Source organism: Alligator sinensis, unplaced genomic scaffold (assembly GCF_000455745.1).
Source record: "Alligator sinensis unplaced genomic scaffold, ASM45574v1 scaffold235_1, whole genome shotgun sequence".
Lineage (NCBI taxonomy): Eukaryota > Metazoa > Chordata > Crocodylia > Alligatoridae > Alligator > Alligator sinensis.
The window spans coordinates 1,197,248-1,215,664 of record NW_005842042.1 but is presented as its reverse complement, the minus strand read 5'-3'; the positions used below and the strand labels follow the sequence as shown (position 1 = coordinate 1,215,664).

The following is an 18,417-nucleotide window of genomic DNA, read 5'->3' as shown; positions in this document are numbered from 1 at the left end:
CCCCCCCCAAGGCCCCCCTGCCACTCGGTCTGCTGGGGCAGGGTGTGCACAGGACAGAGCCACAGCTCCTTGGCGATGGCAGGGGAGGGAGGAGGCATCTCCCACTGCTGTGCGCAATTTATGCAGAGTCAGTGCAGCAGCCCCGTCCTGCGCCCACCCCGCCCTGGCTGGGTGAGTGGCAGGACAGCATAGCCCCCACTCCCAGCGCAGCCCCGGCCCACGCGCCCCAGCCTGCGCAGTTCCATGGACACACGCCCCCCACGTGCCCTCCCAGACGAGCGGCAGGAGTCGCCAGACGAGCAACTTGCCCCAGCCCCAGCCCCTCTCTCATTGCGGGGGGGCCTTGATCTGCCCTCCCACACCTCTTCTCTTCCCCCTCCCCTACCACCACACCAGACTTACCAGCTGGACGCAGCTGTACCTAGCATCCTAAAGGAACCAGTCCCTCATTTATAACATTGTTCCTATGGGAAAATATTTCCGAGTTACGATGTTTCACGGTTTTCAGGAACCAATTGCATCATAAGTCTGAGGACTGCCTGTACCTAGTATAATCCTATCTGGAAAAAACAGCTCTGTTTAAACTACTCTTATGAAAACTTGTTAAAAAGGAGCTAAAAGCCCTGTGTACACACAGACAAAATGGGTGCATATGTGCATATGAGTGCTCTCACTCCCTTTTTCTTCTTTGTCCATTTGGGCTGAAAATCAGGTACATGAATAAGAGAGTTTAATACAGAGACTTCCTCAAACATGAAAAGAGCCATTGTGTGTCTCCAGTCAGGCATGTCCCAGAACCTGTCAGACAGCTCTGTTTATGACTTGTGCTTCTCATACCTGATGTAGTACTTGGTGCCCTTGGCATTCTCCAAATCTAGTTTTTAACATTTTCAATGCCTTTGCAGTGGATAACAGCAATAGCATGGATCTCTTTTTAAGGACCCCCCACCCCCTGCATTTCCTTCCACTCAGCTGCCTTGAAACAATGAAAACATTAAACACAACAGGTATGCTTTAAAAAGCATGGGGTCCCAGTCAAGCTTGAAGTGGGGCAAGGGAAGCTGGTACACACACTGGTATGCACAAATATTTATTCCTTTGGCTTTCTTTAGAAGATCACAAAGTGCGTATTTCTGCTGCTTTGACCTTCTGAAACAAGTCTCAGTCTTGGGATGACCTTAAACTTTTTCTGAGTGCTAATTTTCTCTCAGATTGCTCATTTTGCAGTGTATCTAAACAAGAGGCCATTGTAAAGCTTTGCCATCAGTAAATGCATGCATGCCCCACCAGCGACAATGGTGATGATAATAATAGTTCTAGTTTGTGATTAAAGCTCTAATTATGTTTCAGTCAGATACCTAAAAACATTTTGTAAATAATAAAGGCCAAGCCCTTGTCCTATACGGACTAATACTAGTTTTGTCACTGATGTCCGTTGAGCAACCACATTACCTTAATTAAGCCCCACAAGTCTTCTGTGAGGTACGAGGTATCAATCCATTTGCCAGTGCAATGGGAACAGACAAACATCATATTTACCCCATGGTAATTACTTCCTTGCTTCTAAGGAAAGCAGCTATTTTTCTTCAGCCTTTTGACCTCCTTCATACAGCTTGTCTCTGTTGACTCAAGATTAGTCCCAAGTCCAAGCACTATTAAAGAGATAAACATCTTTCTCTTATACACTATACCCAACTTTTCAATGTAGATATATTAAAGTTACATTCAAGTCTCTCATTTGGATTCTGAAATCGGTCTTTAATGTTGTAAATACCAACTTAGTGAGCCTGAAGGCCATCCTTTTTTAAAACTGGGTCAAATATATTAAAATATAGATTATGACACACCCTCTGGCTATGGATAAGCTTACTTACACTCCTCTGTAAGCTTCTGCCAGAGTTCAGGATCAGAACATGGATTCTCATAACATGTTATCTTGCTTCTATTGCTCTGTCAAAAAACTCATGTCATGCTCATTTGACACCCCTCTACTTCCTTCCTCCCCCCATGCTTACTTGATGAATATGCTTCCACTGCATACTGTGGAGCAGTGGGGGTACAAGGTAAGCCCTGCACCCTCCCCATGTGCCAATCCCCTTCAACCTGTTGCTCTGCTTTCTGCTCCCTATCTAATCTATAGCTCTGCTTTCTGTTCCCTAATTTATCTGCTGCTGTCCTTCCTGCTTCCTCCCAGATCTGCTGCAGGCTACACATGGAAGCTTCCCATGCTACTTGTGCCACACATGCTGAATCTGGCCACCCCTGCTTTACAGTATGGATATCACAAGTAGCAGGTTGCATACTTGGAGAAACCCATGCAACATGCATAAGGGAAAAGCTTAAAGCTCTTAAGGTTTCAGGAGACTTGATTAGTTCTCCATTTGCAATCAAAGAGGTTCCACCTGCAACAGCCCTTCCCCACCCTCCCCATGTAGCTATTTACTCCTTGTATCCCTGTTTCTAGTCCTGACTTCAGCCCGTGACTGCCATACATTGTGGGGTCTGACAGCCTAACATTATAAAGGCACAATTCTTATTTTCACTAGGCTCTGCATGTGAAATTTTGTAAGACATGATTCTTGTAGTATCTTCCCTGGGATCAATAGGAAGGGAAAGGTGGGGCTGGTCGGTGTATCCACAATCTTCTGGTACACCATACCATTTAATTCAGGGTATCTACTTCTGTTTACGTTGATTCTTCTCACCGATCAGAAAGTCTCACTGTTGCTGTTCTTAGGTGCTGTACAATATTGCAGCAGCGCAGTGCCGGCTTGGGCAGTGGCAGGAAGCTAAAGTAACTCTGGAGAACGCTATCATACAGAGACCTGAGGGAAGAACGGTGAGCCTAGACCTGGCCCTTAAGCGCATACAAGTAAGAGAAACTATGGATAAATTTGACTTGGGCTAGAATAAAAACATCTACATCTACGCTAAGAACACTCCTGTGGTTAGGGCCTTCCTGATAGTCTGTCTACCTACCTAAATACCTAAGGGTTTTCCTATCAGAACACAGAAGATGAGATAACCTACCAGAGCTGTGGTAGCTAATCTTGTATCCTGTTTCCATCACTATCAAATGCTTCATTAGAAGGGGCAAAAAACACCATTGCAGACAATTGTAAAAGAACTGAACCAGGGGGGAAGTATCTTTCTAACTCCTATCATTTGGGGAATGTTTATGATCCAAAGTATGATGATCCCCTATAACATGTTTAATTCAGAAAATCATACCTAATGTAACTCTGGAGGGCCTAATTTTCCATAAAAAATAGCTAATACTTTTTCAAATCCTACTAAGTTGTTGGTCTCAGTGGGCATTTACAGATGTGGTCTGGGAGTGTGGGGTGGGGAGGTGCTCTCAGAGCCACTCTAATTAAAGCCACCGGAGCATTACATGTATCAGCATCCTGGCACTGAAAAATGGCAGCGGGGGTGTTTTAACCAAGGCTCATCGAATGAGCTTTAGTTAAAGTGCCCCTGACGCCATTTCTTAGCACGGGGATGCAGCATGTCGGAGCAGACTCCTTGCACATATATAGGTGCCCAGTGATATCTTCAGGAGGGTAATTACTAGTTAGTGCACAAGATAAGCACTGCGAAAAACTTCTTTGATGGTTTTAAACATGTTGCTCTCAGATTTCACTGTGTCCCATGTTCTTACGTGTTCATAGATGGTTAATAGGAGCTCCTGGTTTGCCTCCTCTGGACCATCTACTGTATTGTAAACCTCTATGAGATCTTGTCTACCTGTCTCCTTTCTTACCATAGGCAAATATCTCATGATGCTCCTAATTCCTTCCAGGGCCATTGTAAATTTTATTTCCTAACTGTAAATCCATAGTTACAATGTATATAGAACCATGATACTGGGGAAATCCACTAGAAAAGCACATTAGAGATTTCTTTAAAAATTTCATTTTATACTCTCCCTTCATCCCTCCCTAATACCAGCACAATTAGCTTATAACCAAAGGCATGGCTACATCTGCTGTGATTTTAGCCTGTACATGTTGGTTAAATCCAAGTAACCCTTTTTTTCAAGTTCACACAAATAGTTTGAGCCACAGTGAATTATCTCCATTAACCAAACACAAGGGGAAGATCAGCGTTTGCTTTTTTCTGTTCTATAGAAACCTTCCATTTATGTTATCTGGCAACTTTTGTTTGATCTCCCCCACCTGGTCTAGGAACATCTTTTTCTGGACCCCATGCAGATCCCCGCGGGGGAGTTGTTCAGACCACGGAAGAAGGAAGTTGAACAGCTGGATTCAAAAGATTTCCTGGGTAAACCTAAGGTAACATCTGGTTACAGAAAGGTCAACTCTGGTGTAGGCATATATGCATGAATGACTGGTGCCTCCCAAGACTGTGGGGGCACCGTTTGTAGGCAGCAGCATCGGTGGTGAGCCAGGACTGCACGCAGATGCCGGTGGTGGTGTTGGAGGCAGGGGGATGGCGAGCAACGAGTGGGGACTGCCCACAGATGCCAACAGAGGTGTTGGTGATGGAGCGTAGCAAGCAAGGGCCGCCTGCCAATGCCAGCAATGGTGGCAGTGGCGGCCAATCCCAGGAGGGGACATGTGCCCCCCCAATGTTGCCTATGCATATACGCAATGGCACTTTGATGACTAAAACTGGCAGTGAGCAAACCACAGCTCTACCTGCTCAAGACAGCACTACTGCCAGGGCCCTCTGCCAACCACTAACCATCCAGCCACCTGAGACTAGCATTGATTAGGCTCTCTGCCAGTGGTGGCACCCAGGAAATACTAGCAAGGACTTTTTAGAACATAAATGTAATATACCTCATAATTGAGAAACACCCTTTCAGGTTTTTCTCTGTCATTTTTTTGGCGCGCAGTGATTTGTAGCCTTGAGTGGCTCTTGAGTTTCACAAAGAAGGAGAATAATCAGAGATCTGTTGAAAACATTTGCGTCCATAGAGAGACTGCTCCTAAATTGTTGAGCTTCTGTATTCAGGAGGGGGTTCTTTGGGAACTGAATGTTAAAGATAGCCCTCAGCACTTGTATTTGCTAATCAAAAATCTCTGAAAATGCCACATAAATACTGTGGGAATCCTATGATTGTCCATTATGCTGAAAATGATTCTTTTAAGTTATGGGAAGTTCATGTGGATTACTTCCACAAACTTTGATATTTCCACTTGTGGTGGATTCCTTATGGGATGAATCCTTAGTTAATGCCCTTAGGAGAAAGTTGTCAAGGCATCAGAGATGTATGTTATCACTCCTCTTATATAACTTTTATAGGGCAATATCCACTTGTATACAGAGGAGGTGAACAAGAGGGTAATTCACTCACAAATATGTGAAGAATCTGGCTTGCAGGAGCCTGAAAACCAGGCACTGAGGCAGGTGGAGTTACTGCCTGGATCAGATCTGCACACTCCATTGCGTGCTGTGACTTGTCTTCATGCCTTGCCATTGTGGGCACGAGCTTATGTGGACACTTGGCTCAATGGCTAGTTCCCAGGGATAATTTTAACAGTGCCTTGCTGTACTTTCATCTGATCTAAAGTCAATCATCATTTTGTCCTGTGGCAGGTGATCTCCTCTGTCATTCCTAATGATGAGTACATTGGGTTTGAGCCTCTCAGGCCACAGGTGAGTGTATCAAAAAGAACAACTGACACTGCAATGCAAGAGCATATAATGATATTGCTATCATACAGCTCCATATAGTACACTCTCAGGATAAAAACCCTTTACTGGAAAAGGCTGTAGAATCCACAACATTTTAATGTATCAGAGTTGTTTCCTGGGACACTAAGTCTTCCCATATATCCCACTTCTAAGCATACCCTCAAAGCTCCATATCACAGTAGGTACCTTTCTATGCTTTAGAGCCCATCATTGGTATTTCACTGTTAGCCAGAGGGGGCTACCATTCAGGAAAGTGTATCAGCTGATCTGATGTAACTGTAGTCTGACCTATCCCGTCCCCTGTAAGTGCAGCTAAATCATAATTTATCCCCAAATGAAATGTGGGATAAATTATTGAGATTTAGCTTCACTTACTGTGGAATAGTAGTGGACAGATTAAACAGTTACACCAGATTCAGCTACACCATGGTCAGTCCTTCCTCACCCCATTTAAAGTGTTGTAACTGTTTTACCTGTCCAGGCCCTGAATTAAAGCTCTAAGAGTAAATCCCTGCCATACTTGCCTTATACTTGTCAAGCACCATAACAAACCCATCGCAGTAAATCTGTGTGAGTTACACCATCATATGAAGCCCTTACAATTAGGAGTGGGAGAGCGTGGCTAGATTGCGTGGAGTCCTTACAATTAGGAGTGGGAGAGCGTGGCTAGGTGGCGTGGAGGGTAGTTGGAAGAAGGGGATACCAGTCCAACACTGCTTAGTGGTGCAGCTCATTAGAGTGGGGAGTGTGCACATTTTCATTGATTTCTCAGAGAAGTAGGGCTGGAAGGGACCTCAAGAAATCATTTAATCCAACCAGGTATCAAAAGTGTGACCCTGTGTTATTAGCACCACACTCTGAAGGCTCTCCTTACAGGGGCTTTAGCATGACAAGTATGGACAGGAGAATAGGAGGGAAAAATATCATCAAAGCCTGAAACTGTCTCTGACCCTGACTCTCCTGGCCAGAAAACAGCTTTATATAACCCTGCATATTGGTTGGCCACAAACTTTTCTGAGCTGATGCTGTTGTTTCTTCACAGACAAAGGGCTTTTACAAACCCAGTGTTGATGCTGTGCAGTAAGTAACCAGTTCCCTCCTCCTCCGCCGCAGCTCTGCTTTTCTATCACTCTTCCCTGTACAGGGCATCTTGTTTGGTCCCCACGTGTCTTGGTTTGAAAAACCCGTAATATCCCAACCCTATATATTCATCAGTGTGGAGAAAATGCTGAGCATGTAAGGCTTGTATGACTGCAAGAATTATTGCAATAATGCAGAACTATTTACTACTGTTACTGAACATCCATGGTATCCTTTGTGCCACAGTCTCAAAGCACTCCATGTATGTATGTGCTTCAGTACTTGTAGCATTGCACTAGTTGGTGCCATGATGCAAGCAAAGGATGAACTTTGGGAATTCTCAGAAATAGCTGGAGGATGCCAGAAGGAAGCTCTTTCAGCATCAGTTGGTTCTAGTAGATGATAGCAGGTTCTTCAAAATGCCATGCCTTGTCATTCCTGATAGACTACAAACAAAGGCTAATACAGCAGAAGCATAACTAGCAAGTTTTGACCTTGAGCAAAAGCCTACTAGAGAGCATGCAGGGAGCAGAGGGATGATCAGTGCCAGAGAGCAGGCAGGGGGTGGGAGGCCAGGTCAGCCTTACTGGTTGCTGCAAAGACATGGTCTCTCCACCCCTGCTGTGGTACCACTGTGGTGTCCCTGTGCCCATATGCTGCTGCTGCCATTGCCTTTTCCTTAGTGATGATTTAAGCTGTGCTTGCTTGTATTTGTGAGGTGTGTGAATATATGGGGACAGAGATCAGGGAGATAGAGCAGAATAGACTTGCCTTTTCCTCAGATCCCAGAAAAATGGCAACTCCTCCTTCTGAATTGGTCAGAAAGGCACCAGAGAAAGGAGTAGGCTCACTCCTGGGAACAGTGCTGTCTGAGTGTGCGACTGCACCTCTCCTACCACACTTACCTTTAGAAGAATCAGAGTAGAAGGGTCACAGTGTCTTTTCCCAGCCTGCAGATATCTGAGGAGACGAACCAAAGAAGCAAAAAGAAGGCTCACACTAAACCCATAGATAGCCCCTCCCCAGGGGTAAGAAGGGCTCCAAGGCTAGGGACAGATGGTATGTTTATCTCTGGATAAGTTGTGCCTGTGTTTGTCCCTGAACAAAAATATCCCGGGACTGGCATGTAGACACACGGCCCTTCCAAACAGGGTTAAGTGCACAGCTGAATGCACAACAACTACTTTTCTGCTATCAGGACAATGATGCAAACCCAGGACAGCCATTTAGACAAACTGGGCACATCTGCATGTGCTGCTATGGCGCCACTGTTATTGCGCCGTCATTTAGTACTTCTTTTTGGACGTACTAAAAGACAGCGCAGTAACACCTGTACTACATAGTGTGTGCTGCGCACAGTTATTTTTAGGCACTACATCACCATAGCAACACATTATAATGAGGGAGCACATCACTACAGCGATGTAGCTGTGGCATCGTGTTTTTTTACGCACAGATGCTATGTTGCCATGGTGCATGGCTATGGTGACCTAGCATCACATGTAAACACACCCACTGTGCAATGTCCCAGGATAAACTATTAGAATATCTTTGGGGACGTCTCCACATGGAGACGCGTGCACTTGCAGCAGCAAGAATAGTAGTGGCACAAATTTGCTGCAGTGCACACCCCTGCATGTGTACTTTGGTGTGCGGAAATTGCCCCGCTTCAGGGAAGCTGCCCTTTCCCCACTCCTCCCCTGTTCCTGATGTGCTGGAGGAGCCAAGGGACAACTAAAGGAGTGGAGACACTCTGGCTGGCAGCCAGAGCATCTCCCAAGAGGACAAAGCCTCTGTGTTTACCAGTGCACACTCCTATGTGCGCCGCACTACTTTTTAAATGTTTTTTTTTTGCTACTGGGATTCCCTGGTAGCAAAATTTGCCCCATGCACTGCAAATTTGCAGTGTGCCCCATGTTTTAATATTCTGGACATGTGGTTTGTGGCACCGCAGAGGTTTGCAGTGCCACAAACTGCACATACTTGTATGTCTGGATGTGGCTCTTGTGTCTTCTTTGTCCTGGAATAAAAAGGTTTATCCTGGGAGAAATGCAACATCTGTTTGCAGTCTTAGCAAGGACACTCTGGCTGCATCCAGATAAGTGATGGTTTGGTTTGGTTTCCCAGGGACAAGTAGCAGCAGCACACCTTGTGGGGGTGGGAGAGGCTGAGCTAGCAGCTGTGTTGGCCCCAGAAGCCTTACTTGGGGCCCTAGGGGCAGAAGAAGTGCTCCTGCAGCTGGGAGCCTGGCCAGCAGCTGGAGCATGGCTCTGGCCATCCAAGCTCCAGTTTTGGGCAGCACACAATGCCACCACATATGCCACCCCACTTTTTTCTGCATGGGTTCTTTTGACCCCAGGATCTCCCCGGGTCAAGAAAACCCTCTGCACTGCTGCAAGGTAGCAGCGTGGGGAATGCCTGAATGTGCAGTGTGTGGAGCTGCTGACAGGTTCATAGTGTAACATACCACATGGCCACATTCATCTAGACGTGGCCTCTTTGTTTCTTTTTTTTCTCTCCAGAGACTGTGACTCAGGCTATTATCGTGTCTTGGGCCATTATTACCCCAAGGACTCTGAGGAGGTGGCTTTGAAGGCCAGCAGCCTTGTCTTTGTACTAACCAAAGACACAGATGGCTGGGCTACTGTCATACACAATGGACAGGTATGTGAAACTGGAAGGTCCTGGACATGCACCATTAGCAGGGCCTCCATGAGGCTTTAAGATATTTCTTTAGTAATTCTCTCGAGCTGTAGGAGCATGAAGAATGGAATACATTGGTACCTCCTCTGAAGCTATCATCAATTTATTTTCATGGATTGGCTACTAGGCATAGGAGTCTATAAGGACTGTTAAGTTTCCAATTGCCATTGGGCAACAAGAACAGGTGAGCTGCTTGCATCAATAGGATCATCACCTTCCACAGAAAAAAGCAGAAAGGTATATCCAAGATTCATTCAGTGTCCCACTTATAACTGCTACATGCAAAGCAGTTTCCTCAGAAGAGGCAGTAATATATTTCTGTGTCCTCACATTGGCATCACTTTCCATGGGCACACCATGGCTGAGTCAATGCTTGCATTGTTTATATTTCAGTAGCAAATAGGAACCCGGGTCTTGAAGCATGACCCCACTGGGCTATGCCCTGCACTGACTCATCTCAGATACTGCCTGCCCCAAAGAGCTGCCATTCAAAGGTTCTGTGTCTGTCAATGTAGCTAGGTCTGACCTGGTTTTCTCTTCTACTTTGCATCCCCCAGAAATTGTGCGTACCAACCTCTTTACTGGAACCTGTTCATGCCCCAAAGGCTGACAAGTGGGTAAGGTGATAACTTTGTAATCATGGTGGTGGGGAAAGGGCAAGGAAATATGTTCAGGACACTCAGGCATGGTGTGTGAAAGTGATCTGAACCTAAAGACCTGGCAGTGGGCGTCTCTTCAGACATCCAGAGGGAGAGTCCAGAGCTTTTGACCAAGGACAGTGAAATCCAAGCAGTTGGAGAAAGGTGGGGTTTTTTTGTGCAGCTCTGATCTGTTTCCTGCAGAGTCTATTTGTTTTATCAACTTCTCTGCCTGGTTGGAACCATTTGTGTTGTAAGCAATGTACCATTGCTGTCATCATGAGGGATCCTGGTTTTTCCTAATAAAAAAAATCCAAAATTTTCTGATTTAACCTTCCCCCCACCATCCACATTTTTCCATGATTAAAATGAAATGCCACTATATATACATACATACATACATATACATATATACACACACAAATTTTTACAGCAGCACAAATTGTGGGCTGATAGACATCACTATCCTTTGCTGCACCACAGGACAATAAAAAAAACCCTAATTCCACCCTTTTTCTGTGGTTAAAGTGAAACGTCACTATATATTGTTGCTGTTGCTGGACACACACATACCCCCTTGCTGGCTTCCCGCACAGAACCCTGCAGCTGCACACCATGGCCTCCCCTACCACCGAACCCTGTGGCTGCATCTGGCAGTCGCTCCCCATGAGGGGGGGTGGGGGGGGCCACAGTGTGCCACACTGGGAGCAGGTGTGGGGTGTGCCCCACCCCACAGCCATGGGTTGCAGTCAGCGGGCACTGCCTGTGTACCCCCATACCAGCTCCCTACATGCCCGTGCACCACGCGCCTCCTAGACCCTGTGTGCCCTGCAGCCGCAGCCAGCGACTGCCCTCCACGTGGAGGGGGCATGGTGCATGGCTGTGGGGTGCCATGTGGGGAGTAGGCACGGGGGCACATCGCACCCCACGCTGCACCTGGCAGTCACACCCTCCCCCGCGTTGGGAGTCCAAGAGCCAAGAGTAACAAGCTATGGGGTACAAACACTAGGAGCTCAGCATATGGTTCAGGCAGGCATCAAGGACCAGAGCTAAGAGACTAAAAGGAAGGCATCAGGAGCCAGCCAGAGAAAAAAGTCTGTCTCATTAAGAACCTACAGGGCACATCTACATATTCATTAATGCACCGTAATCAGTGCTATCATGCATTAGCACAAATAAATACTATTTTGTGATGCTTAATGCTCATTGAATTAATCAACCGTGCATTGGCACAGTTTTTGCCAACCATGCTAATGCACAGCAGAATTAGTCCAATGGGTACTAAGCATCTCATATAGATATGCCCACAGAGTACCAACTGCTGCTTATATTCAACAGCCACACCCAAGCACTTTAACTGGGACCAGCTGGGGACACTCTGGTACCAGGCAGCTGGCAGCCAGTCCCACCGAAGTGATCAGGACCAGCGGGCAGCTTGCCAGTCTGCCTGCCACCCAGACTCCTGGCAAGCAGGAAACACGGTAGCTGATTTCTCAGAGCCTTGTGTACTTAGAACTGTACTGCTTGACATCAACCTCTTCTACCCTCCCCAGGGTCTGGCTCATTTTTCTCTCTTGCAGAAAATTAATAATGGGATCCCACTTCCCCCTGATAAAGTACCCCCCAGCCGACCCCACTTGAAGCAAAAAGACAAGCAGCAGCCAGGTAAATCTCACTTTATGGGGCCAAAGATCCCAATGGGAACCAGTACTATGTCCGTGTGCTCCAGATGTGGCACTGGATAAATGCTGTAGCTGCCATTTGTCACTTGCTGCCCTTCCCACACTGCAGAGTACACAAAGGTTCTGCATTTCCATACCAGAAGGGTGTACACAGCCTCTCTGCCAGGGAGATGTGGCAAAGAATGTCTGGCATTCAAATGCTTGTCTAACTTTATTCCAACTACATAGTTGGCCCAATAAAAAAGATCACCCTAAGAAATCTTCGCCTCTCACATAATTTCTGTGCCATCATGACTACAAAATCAGTCTTGTATTAACAAGTGAGGCAATAAAATCTTTGGTCCTCAAGTTGGCAGGAACTCTGCAAGCCTGGTCATGACCAAAACTCTCCAAATACATCTCTCCAAAGAGGCATGTCCAGCTGGCAGGGGCACTGGGTCTGTGTGAGTCCTTATTGAGTGTTTTGCTTCACAGGATCAACTGAGGGAGAGGGCATTAATGCAGATGATGATAATTCCCAAACAAACTTTATGGTAAGATGCTCCAGTGTTACAAACCCAAACTAACAAGATGCAGACAAAGTTCAGTTTATAAAATCACTGGAACGTAATGCAAGGGCTAAAACTCTGAAGCTGTCCCAAATTCTGGAGCTCACTGCAAAGACTCCTTCCAGCCTGCAGTACCCATCTTAGAGAGATTTTTTTTTCCAGATGGCTTTTGTTCTATCATCAGCCATCTCTCTGCTACCTCTTGAACCCCTCCATCATCACAGGATGTATCTATATCACTCTCCAGAGTTCTGCCTCCTTGCTGCATTGGGGATCCCTAAGGTCACCATCTACAACAGTGGATCTGATCGGACACTGTAATCCTGACTTCCCAAGTCCCCTCTTTCAGTTATAGCATTTTCTGTCTGTACCAATGGGGTAGACACCCACAAACAAACGAGAGCAGTCCAAATTACTGGTGGGTTGAACATCATTATTTGCTTTCTTCTGAGACGTTATTCTTTGCTGCACTTCCTGATCCAGATGGTTGCCATGTAGAGTTAGCAACCATGGTGTGCTATGCTATGAAGTGCTGTATTTCTGTATATAGGTAGAATCACTTAAACCACCTTTGCCTACTTCATATGGGTCTAAAGCCCTTCTTCTGTGGAAGTGAGGTCACCTCTACCCCTGTTTCAGTTGGCTGAGCCAGGAGACTCTGCAGGTCATTTGGGGGTCAAGCTTCATGAGCTACAGTTTCCTTAGGAAATGTTGATACCTGTCAGCACCTTTATTGAGATGCCTTTATAGGGCACTGTGATTGTGAGGAAAAAACCTATTTCCCCACTGGCAGGAGCAGAACCCTCACACTGGGTAGAGAGCAGCAGAGCCATAGGATTCAAATCTGACCTTCTTGGGATGATAATGAGTAAGTTAGGATCCTGGCTTTCGAACCACCCATATGAGCTACCTGAGACATTTAAATCTGGATCCTGGTTGCTCTGATGCTATACGTGCAGTGAATTTGGTGGCCTTGAGGTTGGGTATTTGGTTTCAGGCATGTTTCTTAATTTTGATTTCTGCTGGTGAAAGACCCCAGAAGAAGCCACCCAAACTGGATTGTCCTTTGCACCATTTGTTAGCAGGTCCCACTGTCCCCAAAAGAAGCATTCTTCACTGTGGATGGAACCATCCTACTGAAAGTCCATTGCTCTTACACAATAGCAGTGCAAGTGAGTGAGGCTTTATCTCTGTCCGACCTCAGGTCTTTGCTGAAGGAGAAGTTCTGTCAAGATGCAGAGCATGGAAAGCTCAGGTAAATTCTTGCATATCAGATTGGAAAAAAGCCAGAACTCTGGGTATGTGTAGCTGATGCAGAAGACTTATTTGTAATTCTTCTTGCATGGAGAGCTGCAGCTTTCTTCTCGCCTTTGCAGGGAAGCAGCTGCAGTTGTGCAAAGAGGTGTTAGCCCAGAGGTTCAGGCATTACAGCTATGTCTGCCACCCATCTCTCTCTCCTGGGGTGTGTTGTCCTTTGGTAGGGCTCACACAGCCCTAAAAATAGTTCACAAAAAAGATATGTGCGCAGCAAATGGTACAATGTCCCCCTTCCCCACAGATTTATTCGTGTAGTCTTGTCCTATTGATATTCCATCCCACCACTCTAGGACACAGCATAAACACATAGGGGGGCAGCAAATAAGTGTGAACAAGGGATGCTTCAATGAAGCAAAATATTTTCTGTGAAGCTGCACCAGCAGTAGTGGAACTGTGGGAAACAAAGAAAAATACTAGTGTAGATGCCACTGGCATTTATTTGATTTTCTCACACCCAGCTCAGCATTTAAGGCCAAGTTCAACTTGATTATGCTTTGTGGGGCTAATTTGGAGGTGATGTTTAAATGAATGGGAGTTCAAAGAGCACTGGGTTAGTAAAATATATGAACTTAGGACACCAGAACAAAGACTAGGTTGCTTGGCCTAAGTCTGTTTCTAAGACATTTTCTCTCATAGATGAGAGAAACGAAATGAGTTAATGAATCACTGCAGTTACAGGCATTCAAGCACTGGAGAGCTGATTGCAGTTTCTGGGGAAGAAGATCTTGGGAAGATGTGGCAGCAGGTGATGGATGGGAAGCTGACACTCTGGTGCCAGGTACATGGACCTTTTGTGGGCTTTTTTGCCATGTTAGACTCTAAGGCAATCTCTGCATGGCCGTGTGATTTACACCTTGGCTTTGTCCTGTAGGGCCCAGATTCCTGTTCAGACAGACCCGTTCTCTACCAGATGGTAGCAGAATATAGATACATTGCAGAAGGGCCAGAGGATCTGGAATTCAACGAAGGAGACACGTTGGACATCCTCGCAGAAGGTAGTGTTCTCCTTCCAAAGGAAATGCTGTATTGGGCAAGGCTTATTTGCAGGAAAGGCATGAGAATGGCTTAGACCAGGGGTCAGCAACTATAGCCTGCAGATTGGATCTAACCCACAAAGGGATTTTATTGACCCCACCAAGCATGTTCGCATGAGAATGCACCATCTAGTACCCAACTCTGTCAACTTTATCATGCATTAGCAGATGCACAAAGAGGTCCAGGGAGGTGATGCTTCCCCTCTATGCGGCACTAGTCAGGTCGTAGTTGGAGTACTGCATCCAGTTTTGGGTGCTGCACTTCAAGAGGGATGCAGAGAATCTTGAGAGGATTCAGAGGAGGCCACTCATATGGTCAGAGGCCTGCAGGCAAAGCCCTATGAGGAGAGACTGAGGAACCTAGATCTCTTCAGCCTTCGCAAGAGAAGGCCAAGAGGTGATTTTGTGGCTGCCTATAAATTCATCAGGGGAGGGCAGTGGGGAATAGGAGATGCTCTATTTACTAGCACACCCCCTGGAGTAACTAGGAACAATGGCCACAAATTGGCAGAGAGCAGGTTTAGGTAAGACATTAGAAACAATTTCTTCGCAGTAAGGGTTGCCAGAATCTGGAATGGGCTTCCAAGGGAGGTGGTGCTCTCCAATACCTTGGGGGTCTTCAAGAAGAGACCTGACCACAGCCCTCTTTCCTGCCCTGGGCAAGAGGCTGGTGACCTACTGAGGTCTCTTCCGACCCCAACATCTATGAACTGCCACTTCTGGCTTGAGGAGGCCTGAGCTGTATTAATTTGGCCCACTATTACTGAAAGGTTGCCAACACCTGACTTAGACCATGAGCCTTCTATTAGCTGGGTGCCTAGGTCAGGGGTGGGAAAAGTCTGGCCTGCAGGCCAGGTTCAGCCTGCAGTAGACTCCATTTCCTATCAGCCCCTGTGGTGGAGGCTCCTTCTGCTGCTACCAGACCAAGCCCTCGTGCCCGGTCAACCCCAGCCCATCCACCCTGCACCCACTATTGGGGGCAGGACCCGCGTGGGCAGGGCACCCAGCTGGGCAACTGGGATGGGACTGTGACCAGGAGCGAGCCAGGCAGGCAGGGCCAGGGAGATCCTGGGATCTTGGGGTGGTGATAGCATAGGGCCGGGGCCAGCGCAGAGCCACAATCCGCTGCATGCACGACCCTGCAATGACCACAGGCAGGGGTGTGAAGGGAGCAGATCGTGGCTCTACCCCAGCCCCAGCTCCTGCCCCGTGCTGTCACTGCCCCAAGATCCTGGTCCCGGCCCAGCTCCCCAACCAGCTGTGCACCCTGCCTGCAGCACTCCCGATCAGTCTTCATGGAGACCCTGGGAGCGCGGGGCTGTGATAGTGCGAGGCCATAACACCATGGAGCTGGGCAGAGCCCTGGTTCTGCAGCCCCACACTGTCACAGCCCCATGTTCCCAGGGTCTCCATATAGCGGGCGTGGGCAATTATTTCGGCTAGAGGACCGCTTAACGAGTTTTGGTGACCTGTCAAGAGTCGCATGGGTAGTCCCACCCCTTGACAGTTGCTCTGCTCTCTGTCACCATCTGGGGACCAGAACTCCCACCCCTAAGCCCTGACCTGTGCCCCTGGAAGCCCCTCCTCTTGCCCCCCCCCCCCATACTCCTTTTGCAGGGGAGGGGGGGGTTGCCATCTTAGAACCAGAAAAAAAACAAATCATACACTTAAAGTCAAATACCTACTACAACATATTTATTACAAAAAATAATTTTGTCATGACTTGTGTTTGCATACTCTATATAGAGGGGATTGAATAGTAACGCAAAATTAAATTCTTGGTCTTATATATTGTGTGTGTGTGGGGGGGAGGTTTGTGAGGGGGTATGGCTGTGTGTGTGGGGGGCACAGGGTATAGTGGGGGTTGTGGGGGCAGGTTGTGGGTGTGTGGCATTTGTGGGGTATGAGGGAGGGTGGGGGGTGTGGGGAGCACTTAGGACACAGGCGCCCAATGGGACATGGCTCCAGCCAGCACTGCACATTGCAGCAAGGGGTGCAGCCTCCGCCAGGCAGTCTGTATCACTGGTGCTCCCCACCACTCACATGTAGCCCCCACACTCATCAGGCACAAGAGGGAAGACCCAGGTGCTGGAGCCGGCTTCCTCCCTTCTTCTGTGGGACTCTGGTGCAGAGGCTTGTACTGGCTCTTAACATAGGGGAGAATTTCTCCCTTACCAGTTTCTAATCTTTCTTTGTTCATCTAGGAAATTTCTAGATCCTCATCCTGTTCTTTTGTGTCTTACTAGTGAATGAAGATTGGCTTGAAGGCCGTTGCAATGGTAAGATCGGCATTTTTCCCAAATGCTTTGCTGTCCGAGCCAGCACGGACCCAGCCCAACCTTAATAAAGTGGAGCCTTTTCATGTCAGACAGCACAAGAATCAGCAGAGCTCAAGCCCAGCTTCATTTTATTTTTGTTTCCCAAAGAACAAGAGAAGTTTACACCAGTTTGTTCAGTTCAGGCCAGAACCAGCCCTGCTCAGTGTTTTAACAAAGCTTCCTATGAGGGACATGTGGTATGGGACTCCATGTTATCTGAGAACCTGTGAGAATCAGTTCAGAAGCATAAAGAGCATTTTCTATAACCCATTTCGCTACTTGTTTTTTGTTGTTTTTTACCTCTGTACTGCCCAGTACTCAAAGTGGGATAGGAGCTGTATGTAGGCTGAGGAGCAGGGGTGAGTACAGAGCTGCATGCAAGGCTGTAAGGAAAGACATGCTGGGAAGTGCTTGTATACCTCACAGATGGAGCTTTATTATCTTGGACCCACCACAAGTAGCTTCTGAACACAGGACTCTTGAGAGTATGCTCAGCCTACTGGCTTCATGGTGTGTTTGGCCTGCATAGGCCTCTGGGAGCTCACTCAGCCCAGTAGCTTCACCACCAGCTTGGACCATTCCAGTCCTTAGGAGACCTCCTTCAGCCCATCAGCCACAGGGTAGACTCTGCATCACCCACCTCTAACTGCTCAGCCTGCATCAGCCTTTGGGAGCTCACTTGTCCCTTCCTCCTGTCTGTCTGTCCTTTCACTTGGTACAAAGGCTCTGGGGAACTGAGAGGCCATCAGCCTTTCTTGGTCTTGACCTGGTCTTTGTAAAGCTTCTCACAGCATTCATTTTGCAGGGACACTGGGCAAGCACAGACCTCTATAATGTTGCTGAGATATTCTACCCTGCCTGTCAATCAACTGACCCAGGCCATTGTACAGTCTCAGTTCCTCACATCCCCCTACTATACCCTACTGCCACAACCAGGTCAAGCTGCAGCCTTCAAGTGTGGAGGAAAGGGTAGCTGCCAAGAAGCTTATTTCCACGAGGGCCTTCAGCTTACCACATGTTCCTGTGTAAAACCAGAAGAGCCTGAAGCCAATTACCATTTGTGCATGCTGTTTGCTAAGCCGAGAGATGGGCAGGGCAGGGTAGGTTGTGTTTCACATGGAAAAGATGTCACCAGTGGTTGAAAATCCTGACTAGTGTCTTTGGTTTTGTTGTGAAGTGATTCTTAATGCTTTTGGGAGGTTTTAAATAGACATGGGGGGCAGGGGGAGGGTGTCTATAGCAGGAGACAGTCACAGCTTTTTTTTTTTTTTTAAATGCCAGTGCCCCAAACACAAAAGTCAACGCTAGGCCAGTGGAAGGAGCTGTTTGCAGTCCTATCACCTGCTTGTTATTTTCTTATCTGTAAAATGCCAGTAAGCACTTCTAAGATAATGGACTGCTTTAGGAAGACATTATTTAGTGTGAGGGGCGCT

At 47.2% G+C, this 18,417-nt stretch overlaps 1 protein-coding gene across 5 annotated transcripts in view; it reads left to right on the top strand.

The window, feature by feature from the left end:
• NOXA1 (NADPH oxidase activator 1) overlaps nt 1–18,398 on the top strand; it is a 23,582-nt gene extending 5,184 nt beyond the window's left edge. The window contains exons 4-15 of one of the 5 annotated variants that reach the window (XR_003093824.1): nt 2,738–2,872; nt 4,188–4,295; nt 5,566–5,625; nt 6,707–6,744; nt 9,267–9,408; nt 10,005–10,064; nt 11,666–11,750; nt 12,242–12,300; nt 13,520–13,570; nt 14,305–14,410; nt 14,504–14,627; nt 16,913–18,398. Coding sequence is in view for 3 of the 5 variants with exons in the window: in XM_025203031.1 (XP_025058816.1) it covers nt 2,738–2,872; nt 4,188–4,295; nt 5,566–5,625; nt 6,707–6,744; nt 9,267–9,408; nt 10,005–10,064; nt 11,666–11,750; nt 12,242–12,300; nt 13,398–13,570; nt 14,305–14,410; nt 14,504–14,627; nt 16,913–17,010 (1,188 nt within the window). In the remaining 2 variants the exon portion in view is untranslated. Of the gene's footprint in view, nt 1–2,737; nt 2,873–4,187; nt 4,296–5,565; nt 5,626–6,706; nt 6,745–9,266; nt 9,409–10,004; nt 10,065–11,665; nt 11,751–12,241; nt 12,301–13,397; nt 13,571–14,304; nt 14,411–14,503; nt 14,628–16,912 lie in introns of all 5 variants that reach the window. The other 4 variants (XR_003093823.1, XM_025203032.1, XM_025203031.1 and 1 more) reach the window with 4 other exon arrangements.
• The last annotated feature ends 19 nt before the right edge of the window (nt 18,399–18,417 follow it).